General features: G+C 36.6%; 1 protein-coding gene and 1 pseudogene across 1 annotated transcript; one reads left to right on the plus strand and one right to left on the minus strand.

Moving 5' to 3' along the window:
• Nucleotides 1-4,358: 4,358 nt before the first annotated feature.
• KLRF1 (killer cell lectin like receptor F1) lies at nt 4,359-25,117 on the minus strand. The gene is made up of 6 exons (XM_027594347.1): nt 25,033-25,117; nt 17,614-17,712; nt 16,558-16,713; nt 13,527-13,666; nt 5,355-5,467; nt 4,359-4,851 (listed from the first exon to the last, which is right to left on the minus strand). Exons 1-6 carry the CDS (start codon nt 25,115-25,117, stop codon nt 4,731-4,733), a joined length of 714 nt encoding a protein of 237 aa, XP_027450148.1. The 3' UTR covers nt 4,359-4,730.
• On the plus strand, nt 18,467-19,663 carry LOC113922456 (annotated as a pseudogene).
• Nucleotides 25,118-25,257: the final 140 nt, after the last annotated feature.

A 25,257-nucleotide genomic window follows, 5' to 3' on the forward strand; every position in this document is an offset into this window, starting at 1 on the left:
ACTTTCTCAGATAGCAGCCTGAGCTAGAGTGTCCCTTCCTTGTTTCAGGGCCCTTACTTAAATGAAAAAAAATTGGTCCTCCCAGAATTTCAGTCTAGTCACATCTCATTTTATCTACCACTCTGCAAAATACACAAAAGCAACTCTCACCAAATCATGCCAGTCTGTATGTCCATACCCAGTGAACACGCTTCAGTTAACATCTCTCAGGTCATCTCAAGCAGAATTTAACATTTCTTTTCCATTCCTCCCTTCTTTAAATACTGTCTTCCAAGAATTCTATGACACCATATTCCCCTGAGATTCCTCCTTGCTTCCTGACTTCTCTGCTTTTTCTGATTTCAGTACACACTCTCTGTTACTGCCATATTTGTTAGTCTTTCTATAGTTTTAGGCCTTTTCTCTTTTCTCTTCCCATTCCTTCTTAGGGAATCTCTTTTACACATTTAGGATCAACATCCTCTAAAGGATCTTAAATTTACACATTCAACAGTGATACTTTCTCTAAATTCCAGATTACCTATCTACTCCACTTCAACATCTCAATTATACTTTTTTTTCTTCCAAATTTTTATTTAAATTCTAGTTAGTTAATATATAGTGTAATATCGGTTTCAGGAGTAGGACTTAGTGATTCATCACTTATATATAACACTCAGTGCTCATCATAACAATGCCCTCCTTAATACCCATTCCCCAATTTAGCCCATCCCCTACCTCCCTCCCTCATCAACCCTATTTGTTCTCTATAGTTAAAAGTCTCTTGTGGTTTGCCTCTGAATATGTCTACAATTTATAATCTTTCCCTCAAAATATGTCCCTTCTCAGCACACTAAATGGAACCACCATCCAACAAAGTGCATAAAAACAGAAACCTGGGGGCACTTGGATGGCACAGTAGGTTAAGCGGCTGCCTTCAGCTCAGGTCATGATCTTGGGGTCCTGGGACAGAGCCCTGCATTGGGCTCCCTGCTCAGCAGGGAGTCTGCTTTTCTCTCTCCCTTTCCCTCTGCCTCTTCCCCTGCTTGTGCGCCCCCTCTCTCTCTCTGTCAAATAAATAAATAAAATGTTTTTTTAAAGATTTTTTAAAAATTTATTCATTTTTCAGAGAGAGAGAGCACAAGCAAGGGGAGAGGCAGGCAGAGAGAGAAGCAGGCTCCCCACTGAGCAAGGAACCCGATGCGGGACTCGATCCCAGGACCCTGGGATCACGACCTGAGCCAAAGGCAGATACTTAACTGACCGAGCTATCCAGGCATCCCATAAATAAATAAAATCTCAAAACAAACAAACAAACAAACGACAACAACAACAAAAAACCCCAGAAGCCTGGTATTGTCCTTAATATTGGCTTTGTTCCTCATCTACCATTTTTAGTCAATTTAGCAGGAATAAATAGAAATATTCAGCAGGTAACTCACTGGCAGAACTGTATGCTGGGTCTATATTGCAGCCAACATATTTGAGCTTAGGAATCTAGAGAGCAAGGAAAGGTGTGAACCTAAGAGATGAAAAACCTTGGAATAAAGTGATGGTTGAAGGAGTAAAAGGAAGAAATACATTCTCAAAACTGAAGCACAATTTAATATATTACACCTCTATTTTGAGAAAGTCTGATTGTTACTATTCATAATAAACCCTATTCATGCTTATATTTTAATTCACTTTATCTCTGAAGCTTGAATACTAGCCCATCATCTGTTGCCTAATAGTCCCTAAATTAGCTCATAACTCAAATACTTCATCTTCCTCTTCCCATACTGGGTATGTTTCCAGGGTAATGGTTCCAAAACTCAAAATTCACCAGGTTACTCTGCTAACTTGAGCCTTTTATTGGCTTTCAATTGCTGTTGAAGTGAAAGTGGAAATACGTGATGTTTAAGACACCTTATTTTCCAGCCTATTTTGGCACCCAGTTTATCCTTTTTTTGGCCTCCGGTAGCACTGTCTTCACATTTTTTTTTTTTAAAGCATAGCATGCTCACAAATCCAAAAAGTTTTTTATTTCACCTATTAGGGTTTTATCTAGGACTTCCTGAAAGAATCCCCCTTCTACCGAATTCTACTCACTTTACATCTCTCAGCTTATGTGTTGTATATTTGAAGATTCATAGCTGAATTAAGGGATGGTATCAGATCCACCTACTTGATAGTCTCATAAGTAACATACAACTTTTCTCCACAGCACCTATCAAATTTTATTCAAGCAATATTTATTGAGCATCTGTGATGTGTCAGACATTGCTTTAAATATTCAAACAGGGAAAAACACTTGAACAGGGAGCTTAAATTATTGATGAGGAGACAGAAAATAAAATACAACATTTTAAGAGGTGCAAAGAAAAGCAAATTATTTGGACCAAGAAAAATGTATTTTATTATTTGTCTGGTTAATTATTTTATTAGTATTTATGAATCAGACTAGAACATAAAGACCAGTTCAAACATTGGCGAAAATGGTTACTGGCATTCTGCTAAGCTTATTACCACAAAACAAATAAACAACACCACACACCGGCAAAGGATGATGGAGATCAAGATACCAATGTCACCTCAAAGGGTAACTTTTACGACTAGGTCTGGAACAATTTGAGAGTCCAAGTAGAGTATACAAATTGAACAAAATATGAAAATGAGAGTCCACAAAGATACAAATACAAAAATGAATACATTGAGATTCTGATGAAGAATGGGATTTTACAAAGTCTAAAAGTACCTTCTGTCAAGGCAAAAATTCCACCAAAATTTCCTTACACAGGAAAAGACTTCATTCAATGTTATGACAATAGGGACATAGGCGAGAACTCGGTCTGAACTAAAATCTGCTGAAACAGAGGACCACAAGGTTTTGCAGAGCTGGGGCGAGGGAGGAGATCATACACCATCTGTGTCTGCTAAACAGCTGTACCCAGAGGAAAATTAAACTTTTTCAGGTCTTCATGATAGGAGAGAGGGTTTTTTTTATTGTTATGTTAATCACCATATATTACATCATTAGTTTTTGATGTAGTGTTCCATGATTCATTGTTTGTGTATAACACCCAGTGCTCCACGCAGAATGTGCCCTCTTTAATACCCATCACCAGACTAACCCATCCCCCCACCCCCCTCCCCTCTAGAACCCTCAGTTTGTTTTTCAGAGTCCATCGTCTCTCATGGTTCATCTCCCCGTCAGACTTACTCGCCTTCATTCTTCCCCTCATGATAGGAAAGAGTTTAACAACTTGGATCTAGATGCCCACTGAAGTTAGCCTCCTACCTTCCCACAGAAACTAAGGAATAGAGATGCTACTTTTCTTGATTACATTTCAAAGGAATACCTCTCTGGTCCTTAAGAGAGACATTTCTGGGTTGAAAAGCCTTTAAAAAACTTTTTGAAAGATTTGCCTCTCAAAGAAGTGGAGACAGAATTTCCAATTACAAGTTTCCTCAAGTAAATGGTCTAAAAATGAGGTCAGGGGCTCATAGATAGGAAGAACAAAGCTTTTCTAAAATTTAGTTAAGCTGAAGGGAATGTTAAAACCATCTTGGTCACTGTCCACAAAATATTAATTAATTACAAAGGGAAAAGAGAAACTTTATAGTGAAGTCTGATAGACATCAGATTAAGCATGTGAACAAAGTCAATAGCATCAACAATGGAGCAAATAAATGTGTGTGCCATCGGAAAGGATGCAGTGAGAACTTCTCACTGTTTCTGCCAAGGAGCAGTTGAATATAACCATGAGAAATAATCAGACAGATTCAAATTGAAGAACATTTTGCAGAATAACCGGGTTGTAGTATTCAAAAGTGTCAAGTTGTGAATAGCAAGGAAGGCTAAAGAACTCTTTTAGATTTAAGGAGATTAAAGAGACATAATAACTAAATGCAGGAGATGATTCTGAGCTGGATCTTTTACTCTAGAGACAATTGGCAAACCTTAAAGAGAGTCTGAGAATGGTAGCACTGTGTCAATGTTAGTTTGTTAATTTTGATCATTTAATTGTGATTAAGTAAGGGATTTTTTTGTAGAAAATATACACAAAAGTATCCAATGATACTTGAAATTTTATAACAAAATGTATCAGTCTGACAAGTAATTCTCAAGAGGTTCAAGAAGAAGGAAAGTGCTTTTGCCCTGTACCTGTAATCATATAAATTTATGATAGTTTCTAAATTTAGATTAAAATTGTATGAAATCTAAAGAAAACAATATATTTAATGCTTTTGAGTCATAAAATCCAGTTTTAAGATTTATATCAAAGAAATAACAGGTATTACTTTTTAAAAAGAAATTCAGAACGTTTACTGCAGCATAGTTTACAGTAGAAAAAACTTGAGAACAAAGTTAATGTTCATCAACAAAGCAGTAAAAAAATGTATGAATCCATACTAAAGCGCAACTCAGAATTATATGAAATTTGCATAGGATATTATTACAAATTAAACAAGCACAATACAGAAAAGCAGGTATAATTTGATCACATTTGTTGTAAAATGAAAAATGAATAAAAATCCTGAGTATGAATGCATGGACTCACAGTGGATTATATTACCACATAAAACATTGAAAGGGACTATTTTAGATTGTTTACATGGTGTACTCTAAGGTTAGAACCAAGGTAGATGATGGAGGGAAAATGGAGAAGACATTTTGTTGTTTAATTGTAGTTCTATTTTTTAATTGTAGTTTTAAATTCTTACTCCTTAAGATTAATATTAGAACCTAGTTGGCAAAAAAACTTTGATCATTGATTATTGATTGATTGACAAATCCATTTGAAAACACTGCTGCAGGTTTCAGAATAAATTTTGTTTTCCTTGGTGGCTGCACAGCTATTTTCTTTAGCTGGTCCTTTTATGAAAAATCTGTAGAAGAAGGGATAAATTCATTGTTAATCATTGTTGCCAAAGACATCCATTTGTGTTTTCAACTAATACCCTCTCTTAATTGAAAGGCCATTCAGATTTTAGGGCATTTCCAAATCCCTTGATTCACTAAAAGTTACAATATCTCTGTAACTTAATCTTATTCTCTGTAATTTGCACAGAGTTCCCAGAGAGTCTGTTAGAAATGACAGAGCTAAGAGTAAATCTGTGTCCATATCTCTGTTCTAGTCTTCTTTCCATTTTTTTATCTGGTGTAGTCTTTAAACAATAAATGCACAATGATTACTGTTTTCAAATCTTTTTGCTTTGAAAACAAAACCAAAATATCCATCATTATTCCAGTGAAAATTAAATCAATTTTCATCCTTCCAAATTCCTTAGTATCGACAATTATTTCAGAGTTGATTTTGGTGGACTTAGAGGTGCTTTATGAAAATAAGTTCTACAATAGACAGTAAATCAGACAGTGTTTTTGGACTCACGTCTTTGAGTCTAACAGAGAACCATCCACCCAGGTCCATGTCCTCTTCAGAGATGTAAAGTTAAGCCCAATCCACACATAGTTTGTTTGTTTTAGGTTTTTCTGTATAAAAGCCTAAAAAGTGAGTAATGAGTAACTAAGTGAACAGAATATTTTAATAATGTAGACATACTAATTAAGATTTAGAATTTTATTGGACAATTAGCATCCTACATGAACATTCTTATACTAATCAATTCATAACTTAATTACACACACTATATATTTATTACATACATACACATACATATGTATCACTTGTAAATTGAATACAAATATTCAGCCAAGGACTAGTATGAGTCAAGTGAAGCACTGGCATTGAGCACAAAAAATAGGAGGGTGCCAAAAACTCGGTGACTGAGATAAATGATGATTTAAAGGAAGGGTGGGGGGGGCGGAGCAAGAGGGCGGAGGAGTAGGAGACCTGGATTTCGTCTGGTCTCAGGAATTCAGCTGAATAGGGATCAAACCATTCTGAACACCTACGAACTCAACAGGAGACTGAAGAAGAGAGTAGCAACAACTCTCTGAACAGAGAAGAGACCACTTACTGGAAGGTAGGACGTGCGGAGAAGTGAATCCGAGGCGATATTCAGGAGGACAGACGGTGGCCTCCGCCGGCCGCTTCTGGCAAGTGATAGAGCCATGGAGCACAAAACTGGAACTTTTAGAAGTCAGCTCTGCTGAGGGACATTGCTCCAGTGGCTGGGGGGGGGGGGGGGGGTTGTGGAACCCTCGCAGGACAGTGTGGTCTCAGGACCCTCGGGGTCACAGAAAGTCCGGGGGTGCCTGAGAGCAGCAGAGCTCCCAGGTATCAGAGCGGGGAAGCCGGCTGCAGAGATGGAGCCCAGGAGCGGGCTCTCAGCTCAGGGTTGCCATAAACTGTGATCCGCGGCCCAGTCGGGTCACTGCGCCTCCAGCAGGGACCCAACAAGTGGCAGATCCGGGGAGACTCCCCTCCCTCCCCAGGGAGGAGCGGCACGGGAGCGCACCACAGGGATCTGATGGGTTTGGAGACTCCACACGGGGTCACGTGCCAGAGATAGAAACGCTCGGTCACAGGCCCAGTGAGCACGGAGTGCGGCCGGAGACCGGGGAGACAGGAGTGACTGCTTTTCTCTGGGGGTGCACTGAGGAGCGGGGCCCCGAGTTCTCAGCTCCTCCAGGCAGAGATTGGGAGGCCACCATTTTCACTCTCGTCCTCCAAAGCTATACCGAGAGCTTGCAGGAAATAAAAGCTCCTGAGACCAAACCCGAGCAGCTTGCTTAGGGGCAATTCCGCCTCCAGCAAAGACATTTGGGAACCATGGCAACAGGCCCCTCCCCCAGAAGATCAGCCCGAATAGCCATCAAGCCAAGACCAAGTTTACTGATCAAGGAGAATGGGAGAACTCCAGCTCTAGGGGAATACTGCACATAGAATTCATGGCTTTTATACCATGACTCATTAGTTTTTCAGTTAATTTTTTTAACTGTTTTTTTTTCTTTTTTTGAATTTTTCTTTTTCCCTTTTTACCAACATCTTATCAATCCCTTTTTTAAAAAAACATTTTTCATTTTTCATTTTTAGGGTCATATTTTATCCCTTCATAGTGTTACCCTCATTTTTGGCATATATATATATATATAAGTTGTTCTCTCTTTAAAATTTTGAGATACAGTTTCTTCTAACAGATCAAAATATACCCTAAATCACTAGTGTATGGTTTTGTTCTAGTCTCCTGCCTGATCACATTCTCCCCCTTTTTTTTCTTTTTTTTTAAATCTACTTCCTTTTTTCAAACAACTTCTTATCAATTCCTTTTATAAAATCTTTTAGAATTTTCATCTTTACAGTCACCTTCCATCCCTTCATTGTATCAACCCTTATTTTGTACAGATATAAGTCTTTCTTCCTTTAAAATTTTAGGAGGCACTTTCTTCTAACAGTCCAAAATACACCCAAAATCTAGTGTGTGGCACTGATCTATGCACTAGCCTGATCATATTTGATCATATTCTGTTTTTTTTTTGTTTTGTTGTGTTTTTGTTTGTTTTTATCTTTTTCTTTTTTTTCCTCTTTCTTTTTTCTTTCTTTCCCTTTCTTTTCCCCTGGTTTCAGGTCTTTTCTGATTTGTATAGAGTATAGTTGCTGGGGACGTTGTTAACCTGTTAGCATTTTGTTCTCCCATTCATCTAGTCTCCTCTGGACAAAATGACAAGACGAAAGAAATCACCTCAGCAAAAAGAACAAGAGGTAGTACCGTCAGCCAGGGACCTACTCAATACGGACATTAGTACAATGTCGGACCTAGAGTTCAGAATCATGATTTTAAAGATACTAGCTGGGCTTGAAAAAGGCATGGCAGTTATTAGAGAAACGCTTTCTGGAAAATTAAAAGAACTAAAATCTAACCAAGTCAAAGTCAAAAAGGCTATTACTGAGGTGCAATAAAAAATGGGGGCACTAACTGCTAGGATAAATGACACAGAAGAGAAAATCAGTGATATAGAAGACCAAATGATGGAAAATAAAGAGGCTGAGAAGAAGAGAGATAAACAACTACAGGATCACAAGGGCAGAATTCGAGAGATAAGTGATACGATAAGATGAAACAATGTTAGAATAATTGGGATCCCAGAAGAAGAAGCAAGAGAGAGAGGGGCAGAAGGTATATTGGAGCAAATTATAGCAGAGAACTTCCCTAATGTGAGGAAGGAAACAGGCATCAAAATCCAGGAGGCACAGAGAACCCCTCTCAAAATCAATAAAAATAGGTCAACACCCCAACATCTAATAGTAAAACTTATGAGTCTCAGAGACAAAGAGAAAATCCTGAGAGCAGCTCAGGAGAAGAGATATGTAAACTACAATGGTAGAAACATTAGATTGGCAACAGACCTATCCACAGAGACCTGGCAGGCGAGAAAGGACTGGCATGATATCTTCAGAGAACTAAACGAGAAAAATATGCAGCCCAGAATACTATATCCAGCTAGGCTGCCATTGAAAATTGAAGAAGAGATAAAAAGCTTCCAGGACAAAAAAAAACTAAAGGAATTTGCAAACACGAAATCAGCCCTCCAAGAAATATTGAAAGGGGTCCTCTAAGCAAAGAGAGAGCCTAAAAGCAGCATAGATCAGAAAGGAACACAGACAATATACAGTGACAGTCCCCTTACAGGCAATGCAATGGCACTAAATTCCTATCTTTCAAGAGTTACCCTGAATGAAAATGGGCTAAATGTCCCAATCAGAAGACACAGGCTATCAGATTGGATTAAAAAACAAAACCCATCAATATGCTGTCTGCAAGAGACTCATTTTAGATCCAAAGACACCCCCAGATTTAAAGTGAGGGGGTGGAAAACCATTTACCATGCCAATGGACACCAAAAGAAAGCTGGGGTGGCAATCCTTATATCAGACAAATTAGATTTTAAACCAAAGACTGTAATGAGAGATGAAGAAGGACACTATATCCTACTTGAAGGGTCTATCCAACAAGATCTAACAATTGTAAATATCTATGTCCCTAACATGGGAGCAGCCAATTATATAAGGCAATTAATAACAAAAGCAAAGAAACACATTGACAACAATACAATAATAGTGGGGGACTTTAACACCCCCCTCGCTGAAATGGACAGATCCTCTAAGCAAAAGATCAACAAGGAAATAAAGACTTTCAATGACACACTGGACCAAATGGACTTCACAGACATATTCAGAACATTCCATCCCAAAGCAACGGAATACACATTCTTCTCTAGTGCCCATGGAACATTCTCCAGCATTGATCTCATCCTCGGTCACAAATCAGGTCTCAACCGCTACCAAAAGATTGGGATCATTCCCTGCATATTTTCAGACCACAATGCTTTGAAACTAGAACTCAATCACAAGAGGAAAGCTGGAAAGAACTCAAATACGTGGAGTCTAAAGAGCATCCTACTAAAGAATGAATGGGTCAACCAGGAAATTAAAGAAGAATTAAAAAACTTCATGGAAACCAATGAAAATAAAAACACAACTGTTCAAAATCTTTGGGATACACAAAGGCAGTCCTAAGAGGAATGTATATAGCAATAAAAGACTTTCTCAAGAAACAAGAAAGGTCTCAAATACACAACCTAACCCTACACCTAAAGGAGCTAGAGAAAAAACAGCAAATAAAGTCTAAAATCAGCAGAAGAGAAATAATAAATATCAGAGGAGAAATCAATGAAACAGAAACCAAAAGAAAAGTAGAACAGATCAACGAAACTAGGAGCTGGTTCTTTGAAAGAATTAACAAGGTTGATAAAGCCCTGGCCAGACTGATCAAAAAGAAAAGAGAAATGACCCAAATCAACAAAATCATGCATGAAAGAGGAGAGATCACAACCAACACCAAGGAAATACAAACAATTATAAGAACATATTATGAGCAATTCTATGCCAGCAAATTAGATAACCTGGAAGAAATGGATGCATGCCTAGAGATATATCAACTACCAAAATTGAACCATGAAGAAATAGAAAACCTGAACAGACCTATAACCACTAAGGAAATTGAAGCAGTCATCAAAAATCTCCCAACAAACAAAAGCCCAGGGCCAGATGGCTTCCCAGGGGAATTCTACCAAACATTTCAAGAATTAATACCTATTCTCCTGAAACTGTTCCAAAAAATAGAAATGGAAGGAAAACTTCCAAACTCATTTTATGAGGCCAGCATTACCTTGATCCCAAAACCAGACAAAGACCCCATCAAAAGGGAGAATTACTGACCAATATCCTTGATGAACATGGATGCAAAAATTCTCACCACAATACCAGCCAATAGGATCCAACAGTACATTAAAAGGATTATTCACCACGACCAAATGGGATTTATCCCTGGGCTGCAAGGTTGGTTCAACATCCGCAAATCAATCAACGTGATACAATACATTAACAAAAGAAAGAACAAGAATCATATGATCCGGTCCATAGATGCAGAAAAAGCATTTGACAAAGTACAGCATCCTTTCTTGATCAAAACTCTTCAGAGTATTGAGATAGAGGGTACATACCTCAATATCATAAAAGCCATCTATGAAAAACCTACAACGAATATCATTCTCAATGGGGAAAAGCTAAGAGCTTTTCCCCTAAGGTCAGGAACGTGGCAGGGATGTCCACTATCACCACTGCTATTCAACATAGTATTAGAAGTCCTAGCCACAGCAATCAGACAACAAAAAGAAATCAAAGGCATCCAAATCGGCAAAGAGGAAGTCAAACTCTCACTCTTTGCAGTTGATATGATACTGTATGTGGAAAAGCCAACAGACTCCACCCCAAAACTGCTAGCACTCATACAGGAATTCAGTCAAGTGGCAGGATATAAGATCAATGCACAGAAATCAGTGGCATTTCTATACACCAACAACAAGACAGAAGAGAGACAAATCAAGGAGTCGATCCCATTTACAATTGCACCCAAAACCAGAAGATACCTAGGAATAAATTTAACCAAAGAGGCAAAGGATCTGTACTCAGAAAACTATAAAATACTCATGAAAGAAATTGAGGAAGACATAAAGAAATGGAAAAACGTTCCATGCTCAGGGATTGGAAGAACAAACATTGTGAAGATGTCAACGCTACCTAGAGCAATCTACACATTCAATGCAATCCCCATCAAAATACCATCCACTTTTTTCAAAGAAATTGAACAAATAATCCTAAAATTTGTATGGAACCAGAAGAGACCCCGAATAGCCAGAGGAATATTGAAAAAGAAAAGCAAGGCTGGCGGCATCATAATTCCGGACTTCCAGCTCTATTACAAAGCTTTCAACAAGACAGTATGGTACTGGCACAAAAACAGACACATAGAGCTATGGAACAGATAGACAGCCCAGAAATGGACCCTCAACTCTATGGTCAACTCATCTTTGACCAAGCAGGAAAGAATGTCCAATGGACAAAAGACAGTCTCTTCAACAAATGGTGTTGGGAAAATTGGACAGCCACATGCAGAAGAATGAAACTGGACCATTTCCTTACACCACACACAAAAATAGACTCCAAATGGTTGAAAGACCTAAACGTGAGACAGGAGTCCATCAACATCCTAAAGGAGGACACAGGCAGCAACCTCTTCGACCTCAGCCACAGCAACTTCTTCCTAGAAACATCGCCAAAGACGAGGGAAGCCAGGGCAAAAATGAACTCCTGGGATTTCATCAAGATAAAAAGCTTTTGCACAGCAAAAGAAACAGTCCACAAAACCAAAAGACAACCGACAGAATGGGAGAAAATATTTGCAAATGACATATCAGATAAAGGGCTAGTATCCAAAATCTATAAAGAACGTATCAAACTCAACACCTAAAGAACAAAGAATCCAATCAAGAAATGGGCAGAAGACATGAACAGACATTGTTCCAAAGAAGACATACAAATGGCCAACAGACACATGAAAAAGTGCTCAATATTGTTCGGCATCAGGGAAGTCCAAATCAAAACCTCAATGAGATACCACCTCACACCCGTCAGAATGGCTAAAATTAACAAGTCAGGGAACGACAGATGTTGGCGGGGATGTGGAGAAAGGGGAACCCTCCTACACTGTTGGTGGGAATGCAAGCTGGTGCAACCCCTCTGGAAAACAGTATGGAGGTTCCTCAAACAGTTGAAAATAGAGCTACCATACGATCCAGCAATTGCACTCCTGGGTATTTACCACAAAGATACAAATGTAGGGATCCGAAGGGGTACGTGCACCCCAATGTTTATAGCAGCAATGTCCACAATAGCCAAACTGTGGAAAGAGCCAAGATGTCCATCGACAGATGAATGGATAAAGAAGAAGTGGTATATATATGCAACCGAATATTTTGCAGCCATCAAAAGGAAAGAGATCTTGCCATTTGGAATGACGTGGATGGAACTGGAGGGGGTTATGCTGAGGGAAGTAAATCAGAGAAAGACATGTCCCATATGACCTCACTGATATGAGGAATTCTTAATCTCAGGAATCAAACTGAGGGCTGCTGGAGTGGTGGGGGTGGGAGGGATCGGGTGGCTGGGTGATAGACATTGGGTAGGGTATGTGCTATGGTGAGTGCTGTGAATTGTTCAAGACTGTTGAATTACAGATCTGTACTTCTGAAACAAATAATACAATATATGTTAAGAAAAAAGAAGAAGAAGAAGATAGCAGGAGGGGAAGAATGAAGGGGAGTAAGTCGGAGGGGGAGACGAACCATGAGAGAGGATGGACTCTGAAAACCAATCTGAGGGTTCTAGAGGGGAGGGGGGTGGGTGGATGGTTTAGCCTGGTAATGGGTATTAAAGAGGGCACATTCTGCGTGGAGCACTGGGTGTTATGCACAAACAATGAATCATGGAACACTACATCAAAAACTAATGATGTAATGTATGGTGATTAACATAACAATAAAAAATTTTAAAAAAATAAAAATAAAAATAAAGGAAGGGTGGGAAGAAATTTGAGAAAAGCCATTTTTTAAAAAAGATTTCATTTATTGATTGATTGATTTTAGAGAGCTTGAGAGAAAGAGAGAGTGTGTGTGAGAGAGGGGAGGGGCAGAGGGTGAAGGAAAAAGGGAATCCCAGGCACACTCTGTGCTGAGTGTGGAGATGATGGGGGGCTTGGTGTCAGGACCTTGATTTCATGACCCTGAGATCATGACTTGAGCTAAAATCAAGAGTCAAATGTTTAACTCCCTGAGTCACCCAGGCACCCTTGAGGAAAGCCATTTTTTTTCATTCATTTAGCATAATTTTTTTTAATTCAGGTAATTAACATATAGTGTATTATTAGTTTCAGAGGTAGAGTTTAGTGATTCATCGGTTGCATATAACACCCTGTGCTCATTACATCACGTGCCCCCCTTAAGCTACATCACCCAGCTACTCCACCCCCAACCCCTTTCCCCTCCAGCAACCCTCAGTTTGTTCCCTATGATTAAGAGTCTCTTGTGGTTTGTCTTCCTCTCTGATTTTGTCTTGTTTTATTTTTCCCCTCCCTTCGCCATGATCCTCTGTTTTGTTTCTTAAATTCCACATATGAGTGAGATCATATGATAATCGTCTTGAGGAATACCATTTCTAACTGCACAGAGATTAATGTCATAACCCTGACACTAAACTACTTACCATTTCAAGTTGGTCCTGAATGATTGGTAGATGAGATTTTCTTCCCAAACAATACCTGTAACTGTCATTCCAACTTTTCATCTCATTAGAGAACCAATAACACTTTTTTTGATATTTGAGCCATTCAGATGGGCACAACCCTATAGGGAAATGGAGGAAACAAAGAAAATTAAGTTACATGTGTATTCAGTGAAAATTGAATACTTCTGGGGTGCCTGGGTGGCTCAGCAGTTAAGCGTCTGCCTTTGGCCCAGGTCATGATCCCAGGGTCCTGGCATCAAGCCCCACATCGGGCTCCCCATTCGGCGGGAGGCTTGCTTCTGCCTCTGCCTCTCCCTCTCCCCCTGCTTGTGTTCCCTCTCTCGCTGTGTCTATCTCTGTCAAATAAATAAATAAAATCTTTGAAAAAACAAAAGAAAAGAAAATTGAATACTTGTACTATAAAATCACTCTAACAAAGTGTTCAGATTTAAAAGATGTCCAAATTACAAATGATAATTCACGGGAATTAAGAAATTAATTTCATAAGATGAAGCAAAACTTAGACAAAAGGGGATTTCTTTTTCATGCCCAGTTCTGATGTAATTACTAAAATAACATGAACCATTTAAGCTGTAAATTGCATTAATGCTACTTGTGAGATTAAATATATTTATACCATTCTCTTAGAATTTAATCCTATAAAGCTTTAAGATTTCTCTCCTTGTTTTATGTGCATAAATCTTTCCTTAATAACTCCTTTTTGATATTAAATAATATTGAAAATAATAGTTTTTCAGCCCCTATATAATTACAAGTTCAAGTTCTTTGATTTTCTTAAATTAAATTAAACTGAGGTCTTCAGTTGAAAATATCTGAGACTTTGGCATAACGAGAGAAAGTGAATTGTATGAATAAATATGAGTTCAAGTCAGAATAACTATTCAAACTTATGGCCATTAAAATCTCCCTTCTTTTTTTTTTAAAGATTTTATTTATTTATTTGACAGAGAGAGACACAACAAGAGAGGGAACACAAGCAGGGGGAGTGGAGAAGGAGAAGCAGGCTTCCCGCAGAGCAGGGAGCCCGATGCAGGGCTCCATCTCAGGACCCTGGGATCATGACCTGAGCCGAAGGCAGACATTTAATGATTGAGCCACCCAGGCGCCCTGAAAAATCTCCCTTCTTTATTGGAGTAAAATTCATGTGACATAAATTTACCATTTTAATCACTTTAAGGTGCAAATGCCATGGATTTTATTACATCCACAATGTGCAAACATAACTACTATCTAATTCCAAAATATTTTCATCACCCCAAAATGAAACCCTGTAAATATTAAGCAGCCATTATTCATTCTCCCCATCCCATTAGGTTTTAACATTGCAAAATGTAAATCTTCCAAATTAATTCTTTTTCAAGATTGTTTTTGCTATTCAGGATTTCTTTCAATTTCACGTGAATTTTAGGATCACCTTGTCCCTTTCCACAAAAAAAGGCCATTGGAATTTTGATAGGAATTTCTTTGAATCTGCAGAGCACTTTGATTAATATTGCCATCTTAAACGAATTGTGGATCTATACAAACAGAGGAATGTTCTTCAGTCAGGAAAGGAAATAAAATGCTGATATATGATAGAACATGGATGAACCTTGAAAACATTATGCTAAGTGAAAGAAGCAAGACACAAAAAGTGAAATACTGTATGATTCCATTATATGAACGTCCAAAATAGGTAAGTCCACAGAGACAGAAAGCAGATTAGTGGTTGCTAAAGGCTGGGGGGGAGGGAATGGGGAATTGCTTACTGGGAATAGGATTTCTTTTTCGGTGATGAAAATGTTTTGGAACTAGATAGATAGCGTCGTTGCACATTCATATGTCCTAATGCCATTGAATTGTTTTATTTTAAATGGTTAACTTCATGTTTGTGGATATTTCCTCAATTAAAAAAGAAGAAAAAAGTAATAGGAAATTAATATCTTACAGCCTGATATACAGTATTTAGACATTTTAATAAAAATTTAATGGTGTCTATATGATTCCATGTTTACCTACCAAAGCTTTCTTACCTCTGAAAAAAGTTCCATTATAATACCCAACATAATGATGAATTAGCTAGTCTGAGTCTAAAATATGTGTTAAAATTACAGTATTTCAATTAGTTTGGGACTTGTAAAACAGATAGATAATCCAAAAGAAAAGAGTATCAGTAAGTAAACGATAATATATATGACATTTTTATATGTGATAAAGAAAACCACATAAACTAGTGTATTAGAGAAAATCCTTTTTTTAAAAGATCTTGTTTGTTTATTTATTTATTTATTTAGAGTCGGGGAAAGAACAAAGAGAGAGGGAGAGAGAGAAACTCCAGCAGACTCCCCACTGAGTGCCAAAACCTACTTCGGGCTTTATCCCAGGATCCCAGGATCATGACCTGAGCTGAAAGCAAGAGTCCGATGCCTAAACGACCAAGCCACCCAGGTGCCCCTAGAGAAAATCCTTTGAAAAATAATTATAAAATAAATTAAGCTGCACATTTCTCCCATATACTGTAAAACAAATTGTTGAAGGCCCCAAAAGTTAAGCACTTTGAAGTGAAACTAAAACAAAATTGGAAGTAGAAGGGACAGTTTTCTAAAATTCTGCATAATTGGAAGTTATAAGCATAAAATCATAATGAATCGTTCATTATGTATAATTACTTTTATTCATTTTGTACTTCAAAGCTGAATAAATGAGAGAAAAAAAATAGTTAGTTACATACTGCCTTACAGTCACAATTAACTTTCCGTATTTGTGTGTTTCAATTTGACTTTAAATTCCTGAAGGGACGAGCCTCTTTGTTATGTTCTTCTCACTGATACTATCCTCCCACCACAAAAAGAGTCATAAATTATATGTATATATGAAGTTTTGAATGAAAAGTAGGTTGATATCAAATCTTTATTTGTTAATGTAATCTGCATAACTGGTAAATAGGCTTTTTCAAACTTAGAAAGCCAAAAGAATGAAAACCATTATAGGCCAAAGTCTTGAGAGATACCTGAATGGTCTGTAGCTTTTGAACCACAGTGGCTTGTGTCCTTATTAGTTATATTTCCTCTTGTGCCACTGTTCATTTTCAGGTTTCCAATATCATCATGTTGGGTGATATTTGAATTCTTTGCTTCTTGGCATTTTAGCAATATTCCCTGAGAAACTTAAAAACATAATTATTTTAACATTGGGTAAATATCTTCTCCCTGTGCAGTGCTCCAGACACAAATAATTTGGAATGATTCTGATGATGGGAACAAGAAGCAACTGAAGGGATAACTAGAAAGTTTCTTTCTTATTTTCATTTTATTTAATGAAAAATAATTTCAAATATTACATAATTAATTCACTTATAGAATCATATTTGTTGAGGCACATATATGTGCCTCAGAATATGGCACATATTCTGTGCCAGGCATCATGCTAAGAACTGGTGATACAGTAGTAAATGAAGCAAAATTTCTACTCTAGGGAGTATACATGCTCTTTCCATGCCTTCTTCATGTCATGATTTTGCTGAAACCGACACTATGCTTAGCCCATTCTACCATAATTACTTATTTAAAATCTATTTCTTTCACTAGAGATTTATCACCATGATTATTCCTTTTTTGCTTTTTTGGTTTTGAGGGCTTTTTTTGATTTCAGAAATTTGTAGTAATGCTTGGGGTATAGTAGTATAAAGTATAAACTAAATACAATCTTAGATACAACATGTAAACATTTTTAAGAAAAATCATGGAATTCTATTCACAGGTTTCTAAGAAATCCAAAAATATGGTTTCCCAATACACATCACACACACACACACACACACACACACACACACACACACACAATTTTCTTCCTTTCAGACTGTATGCCATTTGGGAACAAGATACCTGATTTGACTACATATTAAATACATTGCTATGGAGTAGAGTATACGGCTTTATACATAGTAGCTTCTTATTAAAGCTTTGTTAACAAAAAATGAACAAATGAATGAATGAATGAATATGAAAAGAGTCACAAGAAAATAGTAAACATTATCTATATTTTTATTTAAGATCTTTTAACTTACCCAGTAAAGACAGGGAGATCAAAGTCAAAACCAGAATACCATTTACTGTTCCAGATATCCCCAATAAGATTTTATACCAGTGCAACATCACAGAACAATCTGAGAGATTAATCACATGAATTAGCTCAGAAAAGTACATTTCCAAGAAGTAAAAGCAACTGTAATAATAAGATTGCATATAATATTGGTTTTGAAATTTAAAGGGTAGTAGGCAATCAAAAGCATAAAACCTAAATTACCTATTTTACTTAGTAATGGTAATACTGCAGATGGAGAGCAGTTATGATGCATGTTATATTGAATCTTAAGAAATTGCTAATATTTGACATAATTGACCTAGTGGATAAAGAATTTTAATGTACACACCTAATAATTCCCCAAGCGTGCATGCACATGCACATACACATGCTCATGTGCACTTACAGATACACACGTATATATTCACATAACTATATACTTTCTAATTAATAATTTGCTTTAAGGTAATATTCACAAGTCATTCAACCTATTTCATTTACTAAGGATGTAATACAAATCAGAACTAAATATGACTCCTGATACTTGTTCTTTTAACCTAAAAAAATCCTAAAATCTTTTCTAACCAATGCAATAATGATGTTTCAGCTTCTCATTAGATGGTGAACTCTTTAAGAGTGATGACTGTTTTATTTTTCATATGCCCACGCTGCTATGTTAGAGATAAAATGTGCATTCAGTAATGGCTATTAATGAACAAATGGATATCATAATAGAGAAAGTAAATAGTCTCACCCAAGGCTTCAAGTATATATGTTGCTATTTTTCTCAACCTCATTAAAAAGAACTTAGCTTAGGGAGGCTGAAGCCAGGAAACATGGTGGCCGCCTGCTTCCTCAACAAGGGTTTCACTACCTTGGCAGGGTTGTTGCTTTCGTCCTTCGGCACCTTGGCCGCTAGTCAGATCGAAGATCAAGCAGAACAGTTCTTTAGAATTGGCCATACAAACAACTGGGCTGTTTTGGTATGTACATCCCGGTTCTGGTTTAATTATCAGCATGTTGCAAATACTCTCTCCGTTTACAGAAGTGTCAAGAGGCGGGATGTTCCTGACAGTCATATTGTTCTGATGCTTGCAGACGACATGGCATACAACCCTAGAAATCCCAAACCAGCTACGGTGTTTAGTCACAAGAATATGGAACTAAATGTGTGTGAGATGATGTGGAAGTGGGTTATAGAAGTTATGAGGTAACTGTGGAGAATTTTTTACGGATATTAACTGGCAGGATCCCACCTAGTACTCCTCAGTCAAAACGTCTTCTTTCTGATGATAGAAGCAATATTCTTATTTATATGACAGGACATGGTGGAAATGGTTTCTTGAAATTTCAAGATTCTGAAGAAATTACCAACATAGAACTTGCAGATGCTTTTGAGCAAATGTGGCAAAAAAGACGCTACAACGAGTTACTGTTTATTATTGATACGTGTCAAGGAGCATCCATGTATGAACGATTCTATCCTCCTAACATAATGGCTTTAGCTAGTAGCCAAGTGGGAGAAGATTCACTCTCGCATCAACCTGATCCTGCAATTGGAGTCCACCTTATGGATAGATACACATTTTATGTCTTGGAATTTTTGGAAGAAATTAATCCAGCTAGACAAACTAATATGAATGACCTTTTTCAGGTATGTCCTAGAAGTCTCTGTGTGTCTACCCCTGGACATTGAACTGATCTTTTTCAGAAGGATCCTAAAAATGTCCTGATAACTGATTTTTTTGGAAGCAAACAGAAAGTGGAAATTATAAGAGAGACTATTAGTTTTCAACCAGATTTAGAAATCATGGAAAGCAGATATAAGAAAGACTGGATGGATGAGGAACTCATGGAACCACTGAAATGTGCTGAACAACTTCCTGTAGCTCAGATAATTCACCAGAAACCAAAGCTGAAAGATTCACATCCTCCTGGGGGTTTTATTCTGGGATTGTGGGCACTCATTGTAATGGTTTTCTTCAAAACTTATGGAATCAAGCATATGAAGTTCATTTTCTAGACGTGATGTGTGAAGAAGACGGCATGGAAGACTGCAACCTTGGATAAAATTTTATGTCATTATGATTTTTAAAAAATACATTGCTCTCGTGTGAATTGGGCAAAAAGTACAGGGAAACTAAATTTGAATGAACTATTGATTTTATAACTTAAGGATAAATAACTGTTAATGCAAGTGCTAAGTGGCACTAATGATACTTATTTTTTGTTGTGCATGTTATTAAAAAGATTGGACAAAGAAAAAAATAAAAAATAAAAAGGACTTAGCTTATGGAATTGTATGAGTAGTTTATACTGAGTAAATGAACATCTATATTTTGCATAATAGTTTATGTCATCAAAGATAATTTTTATAAATGCATCACAATAATTAATATGGAGCCACTCCCCATAACTATGATTAAACTTAGAGTTCAGTCAATAAACTGAGTTATTAATACTGAAATTTGTGTTCCAAATACCCTTTAAACGTGCAGGAATTAAAAAAAAACACATTTGAAGATGCTAAACTCTGTCAAGAAAAAGCATAATAAATCATATAAAACACTATGTCAGAGAACTAGTACACAGTTTTTATCTTATAGTATTGACAAAGATCATAAAATATGACTTATTATAATTCAATTAATGAATACCCTGCATTTCCCAGATTATTTTCTAATATTTTAATATATTAAATTTATAATCAATAAATTCAAAGTGTTCAGCACATGTAAAAAATGCCATTTATTCACTTAAAAAAATCAAACACATGATTATCAGAAAACATTAGGAGAAAGGATGTGGAAGCCTTTTCAGATTCAATTCAGACTCAATTATTTCTCCCAGGTATCATGAATTGAGCTTTACAGTATGAATTTGAGGCATATTAAGGCTTACAATTTTGGAGGAAATAACATTTTCATTACCCTGTGTTTTCTCCTGTAGAGAAGTTGTAGAGAATTCTCCTGTACAGAATTCAACTTACCAATCTTTTAATATCAGAAAATAAAAATAAAAATAATTTAAAAACAAAAAGCCCTACAATCAGTCGCTCCTAAATGTCCATACAAAAATCTTAAATATACTAATAGTAGCCAAAACATACCTTGACCATGGTGGGTTTATTCTAGGAATATACGGGTTGTTCAATAGTAAGAAATTCATTTTATCTTATTAATAGAGCTAGAGAGAAATGTATCATCATCCCAATAGATGTAGAAAGTGCAATTGATAAAATCCAACAACTTTATGTTAGAAAATAAAGCAGGAATTGATGGGTACTTGTTTAATATGCACAACAGTTTTTTTTGTCTAATTAAGTTAATTGAGAAATGCTGGAAGTTTTCCACAAAAGTTTGGGAAAAAATTAATTAACTCTAGTATAAAGGTTAAAAGAAAATATTCTTAAAAGTAACTATAGATACAATAATTTGCTAATGAATACACAATATAAAAAGAGGTAAATCGTGACATCAAAAACATAGAAGGCAGGCATTAAAAAAGTAGAGTTTTTGTATGCAATTGAAGTTAAGTTGTTATCAGTGTAAAATAGACTCATATCTATAAGATGTTTTATATAAGCCTCATGGTAACCACAAAGAAAAACCTACAGCAGATGCACACATTAAAAGAAAAGGGAATCAAAGCATACCACTATGAAAAATCAATTCACAAAGGAAAGCAGAAAGAGAAGGAGAAAGGAATACGGGAATTACAAAACAGCCAAATAACAGGTAATAAGATGGCATTAGTAAGTTTTTTTGTACGAAGAATTATTCTAATTCTAAATGGATTCAATACTCTAATCAAAAGACATCGAGTGGCTGGAGAGATTAAAAAAACAAAACAGGACACAACTACATGCTGTATACAAGAGACCCACTTCATCTTTAAGGATACAGGTAGGCTTAAAGAGAAGGCATAGAAAAAGATATTCCATGCAAATGGAAATTAAAAAAAAGCAGAGGTAGCTATACTTACATAAGACAATGTAGAGTTTAAGTCAAAAACTGTAACAAGAGACAAAGAAGGTTATTATATAATGATAAAGGGGTCAATTTATCAAGAGGATATAATAATCATAAATATATATGCACCCAACACCAAAGTAGCTAAATACATTAAACAAATATTAACAGATGTGAAAGGGAGAAATAGCAATGCACTAATAACAGGGGACTTCAATACCTCACATTCGGTAATGATAGATCATCCAAACAAAAAATCACTACAAAAATCTGGGATTTGAACTATTACTTTAAACCAAATGGACCTACCAGATATACAGAGAACATTCCATCCAACAACGGCAGAATACACATCCTTCTCAGAACATTCTCCAGTATAGATCATATGATAAGTTACAAAACAAGTCATGGCAAATTTAAGAAGACTGAGATCATACCAAGGATTTTTTTTCCAATGACAAGGGTATGACACTACAAATCAAGACAGCAGGATAACTGGAGAATTTACAAATATGTCAAATAAAGCAACAGAGTCCCAAAAAACTAACAAGTCAAAGAAGAAACCAAAATGGAAATTTAAAAAAATCTTGAAACAACCACGAAAATACAGCATAAAACTTAAAGGATGCAACAAAAGCACTTGTAAGAGAGAACTTTATAGCCATAAATAACTACATTTACATTAAAAGAAAGATCTCAGGGGCGCCTGGGTGGCTCAGTCGGTTAAGTGTCTGCCTTCACCTCGGGTCATGATCCCAGGGTCCTGGGATCAAGCCCCGCATCTGGCTCCCTGCTCAGCGGGGAGCCTGCTTCTCCCTCTCCCTCTGCCTGCCACTCCCCCTGCTTGTGCTCTCTCTCTCTTTCTGTCAAATAAATAAATAAAAGCTTTAAAAAAAGCTTTATTTAAAAAAAAAGAAAGATCTCAAATAAACCATCTAAATTTAAACCTCAAGGAACTAGAAAAAAGGGCAAACTAGAGGGAGAAAATATTTGAAAATTATATAACTCTCTGCTAAAGGGTCAACATCCAAAATATATAAAGAACTCTTACAACTTACACAACTCAATTAGAAAAACAAGCAGTCTTATTTTAAAATGGGCAGGGGATTTGAATAGACAGTTTTCCAAAGAAGACCTACAAATGGCCAAGTATCTGAAAAGTTATTTCACAGCACTAATCATCGGGGAAATGCAAACAAAACCATAATGAGATATCACTTCACGTCTGACAGAATGGCTACTATCAAAAACAGATAACTGGTTTTGATGAGGGTGCGGAGAACATTCAACCCTTGCATACTGTTGGTGAAAATGTAAGATGTTGCAGTCACTATGGGAAACAGTACGGCAGTCCCTCAAAAAATTAAAAAATAGAGCTACCATATGATCCAGCAATTGCATTTCTGGGTATATCCAAAATAATTGAAATCAGTATTTCAAAAAGATGTTTGCGCTCATGTTCATCGTGGCATAGAATGGTACAATCCTGTGGAGGGATATTTGGGGGAAAACTAGCAAAATTATATAAGCATGTACATTGGAGCCAGCAATCTTTCGTCTAGGAATACATCCCAGTGACATATTGGCAATATATGAAAAGACGTACGTGCAAGCATTGCAATGTTATTTATAATAGGGATATAATAGAAAAAGAATGCAAACATCTTGTGTCCAGTAATGAAACTGGTTGAATGAACTATGGTACATCCACTTAATAGAGAAATATTACGCTGTATACAGGATTAAAATGTGTGGGAAGGAGAGAGCAGGGTGAAAACAAGACAGAAGCTGGATCTTTGGGAGCTGGAGATCTCTGGAAGTACCTTGCTATATAGGTTTGACTTTGAAAATATATAAATGTTTTAAATAATTATAAAATGATTCTAATATATAATAGGCATTGTGTATATTGTTATGATTGCATAAGATGTATACTTATACATAATTATAAAATAAGTAAGTCAAAATGAAAAAAAAAAGCGATCCCTAAAAATAAAATGGAATATGAAGTAAAGAAAGGGTCCTAACCCATAGAGAGGAAGTCTTTCAAGCAATTTTTTTTTTTATTTTTAATTTTTTTAAAAGATTTTATCTATTTGAGAGAGAGAGAGTTTGCGTGCATGCACAAGCAGGTGGGGAGAGGCGAAGGGAGAGGGAGAAGCAGATCCCCTATTGAGGAGGGTGGCGCGGCTCAATCCCAGGACCCTGAGATAATGACCTGAGCTGAAGGCAGATGCTTAACTGACTGAGCCACCCAGGCGCCCCCAAGCAATTTTAAAGCATAATTTGACTGTGCTTGCCTGATGGAATATATACTAAGGACAAAAAACCCCTGCAAAAACATTTCAATCTGCTTTAAGTAGTTATATTATTAGTAATACTATTTCTATAGTGATTCTGAAGCTTTAGATAGTGGCAAAAAATGTACTTTCTTATTTTCATTAGCACCAAGACATGAGAAAAAATATACAAATATATAATCACAGAGTTAAGTAAAAGCCCTGTGTATAATGACAGGGCTTAAATTGTCAATTAGATTCGAATGTGTATCATACCCCCGCAAGCTTTACTAAATATTAGCAAATTTTACTATTAGCAGAGGATACATTGGTAAAGGATGAATATTAATATGCCACTTAAATAGCTGGGGTTGCACATTTATTATTTGCAGCCTCCTGAGCTCCTTTCCTGAACCAAAACACATTTTGGTTTCAGAGTGGCATCTACAAACTGAGTGTGAAAAAAAGTTTACACAGAAGAGCCATTACATTTTGTGGTCTTTCAGGTTAGTATCTCTACTTTCCAAAACAAAATTTTCCACCTAGTGAGAAACATATTTTAACGTTTTTGACATGCTGAATTAAAAACTAGTACTAAAGATGCCATTTTTATGAATGATAAGGAGGTTGATGACTGGCACTAAATATGCATTTTAATTTTATTAATTTTAACTGATTGTGTATTTTTCCTGAGAATGTCCTTAGGAAATTATATGACACCAAATGTTACCTTACAAGCAAATAATTTGGGGCACCTGGATGGCTCAGTCGCTGGGCGTCTGCCTTCGGCTCAGGTCATGATCCCAGGGTCATGGGATCAAGCCCCACATCGGGCTCCCTGCTCAGCGGGAAGCCTGCTTCTCCCTCTCCCACTCCCCCTGCTTGTGCTCTCTCTCTCTCCAACAAATAAATAAATAAAATCTTTAAAAAATAAAATAAGCAAATAATTGTTAGCCCTCGCTTTGATAAATAATAGAGAGACAGAAAGATGAGACAGAGACAGAGAGAGAAAAGCAAATAAAATAGTCCAAGAACAGTAAAGAACAGAATATTAGAAATTACTGTCCACATTCATGTTCGTATTAATATTAACTAATATTAAATCCATACCCATATTAACCCACGCCAATTAAAAAAAACTGAATTCCATACCTTTAAATTTAAGTTGGGATGTTTGGCTAGAACTCCTTTTTTTCAATTGTAAATTCAATGTCATGTATCTTTCTTCATCTTGCATCTTCAATGTGGGTGAAAATATGTGTGTATATATGTACGTTTTGTTTTTTTAAGTATGATACATAATACGAAAAATAATAAGTCTGCTGTTAATCAGAACTAGTCCTCAAATTGTCCACTCAGAGTACAAACAAGGGTGCA

Source organism: Zalophus californianus, chromosome 9 (genome assembly GCF_009762305.2).
Source record: "Zalophus californianus isolate mZalCal1 chromosome 9, mZalCal1.pri.v2, whole genome shotgun sequence".
In the NCBI taxonomy this organism is placed as follows: Eukaryota; Metazoa; Chordata; class Mammalia; order Carnivora; family Otariidae; genus Zalophus; species Zalophus californianus.

Coding starts and splice junctions, on each gene's coding strand:
- KLRF1 (XM_027594347.1), bottom strand. CDS start 25,117: ATGCAAGATGAAGAAAGATACATGACATTGAATTTACAATTGAAAAAA. Junction 17,713..25,032: donor ATCCCAACTTAAATTTAAAG/GTATGGAATTCA, acceptor TTAATCTCTCAG/ATTGTTCTGTGATGTTGCAC. Junction 5,468..13,526: donor TTCAGGACCAACTTGAAATG/GTAAGTAGTTTA, acceptor CTCACTTTTTAG/GCTTTTATACAGAAAAACCT.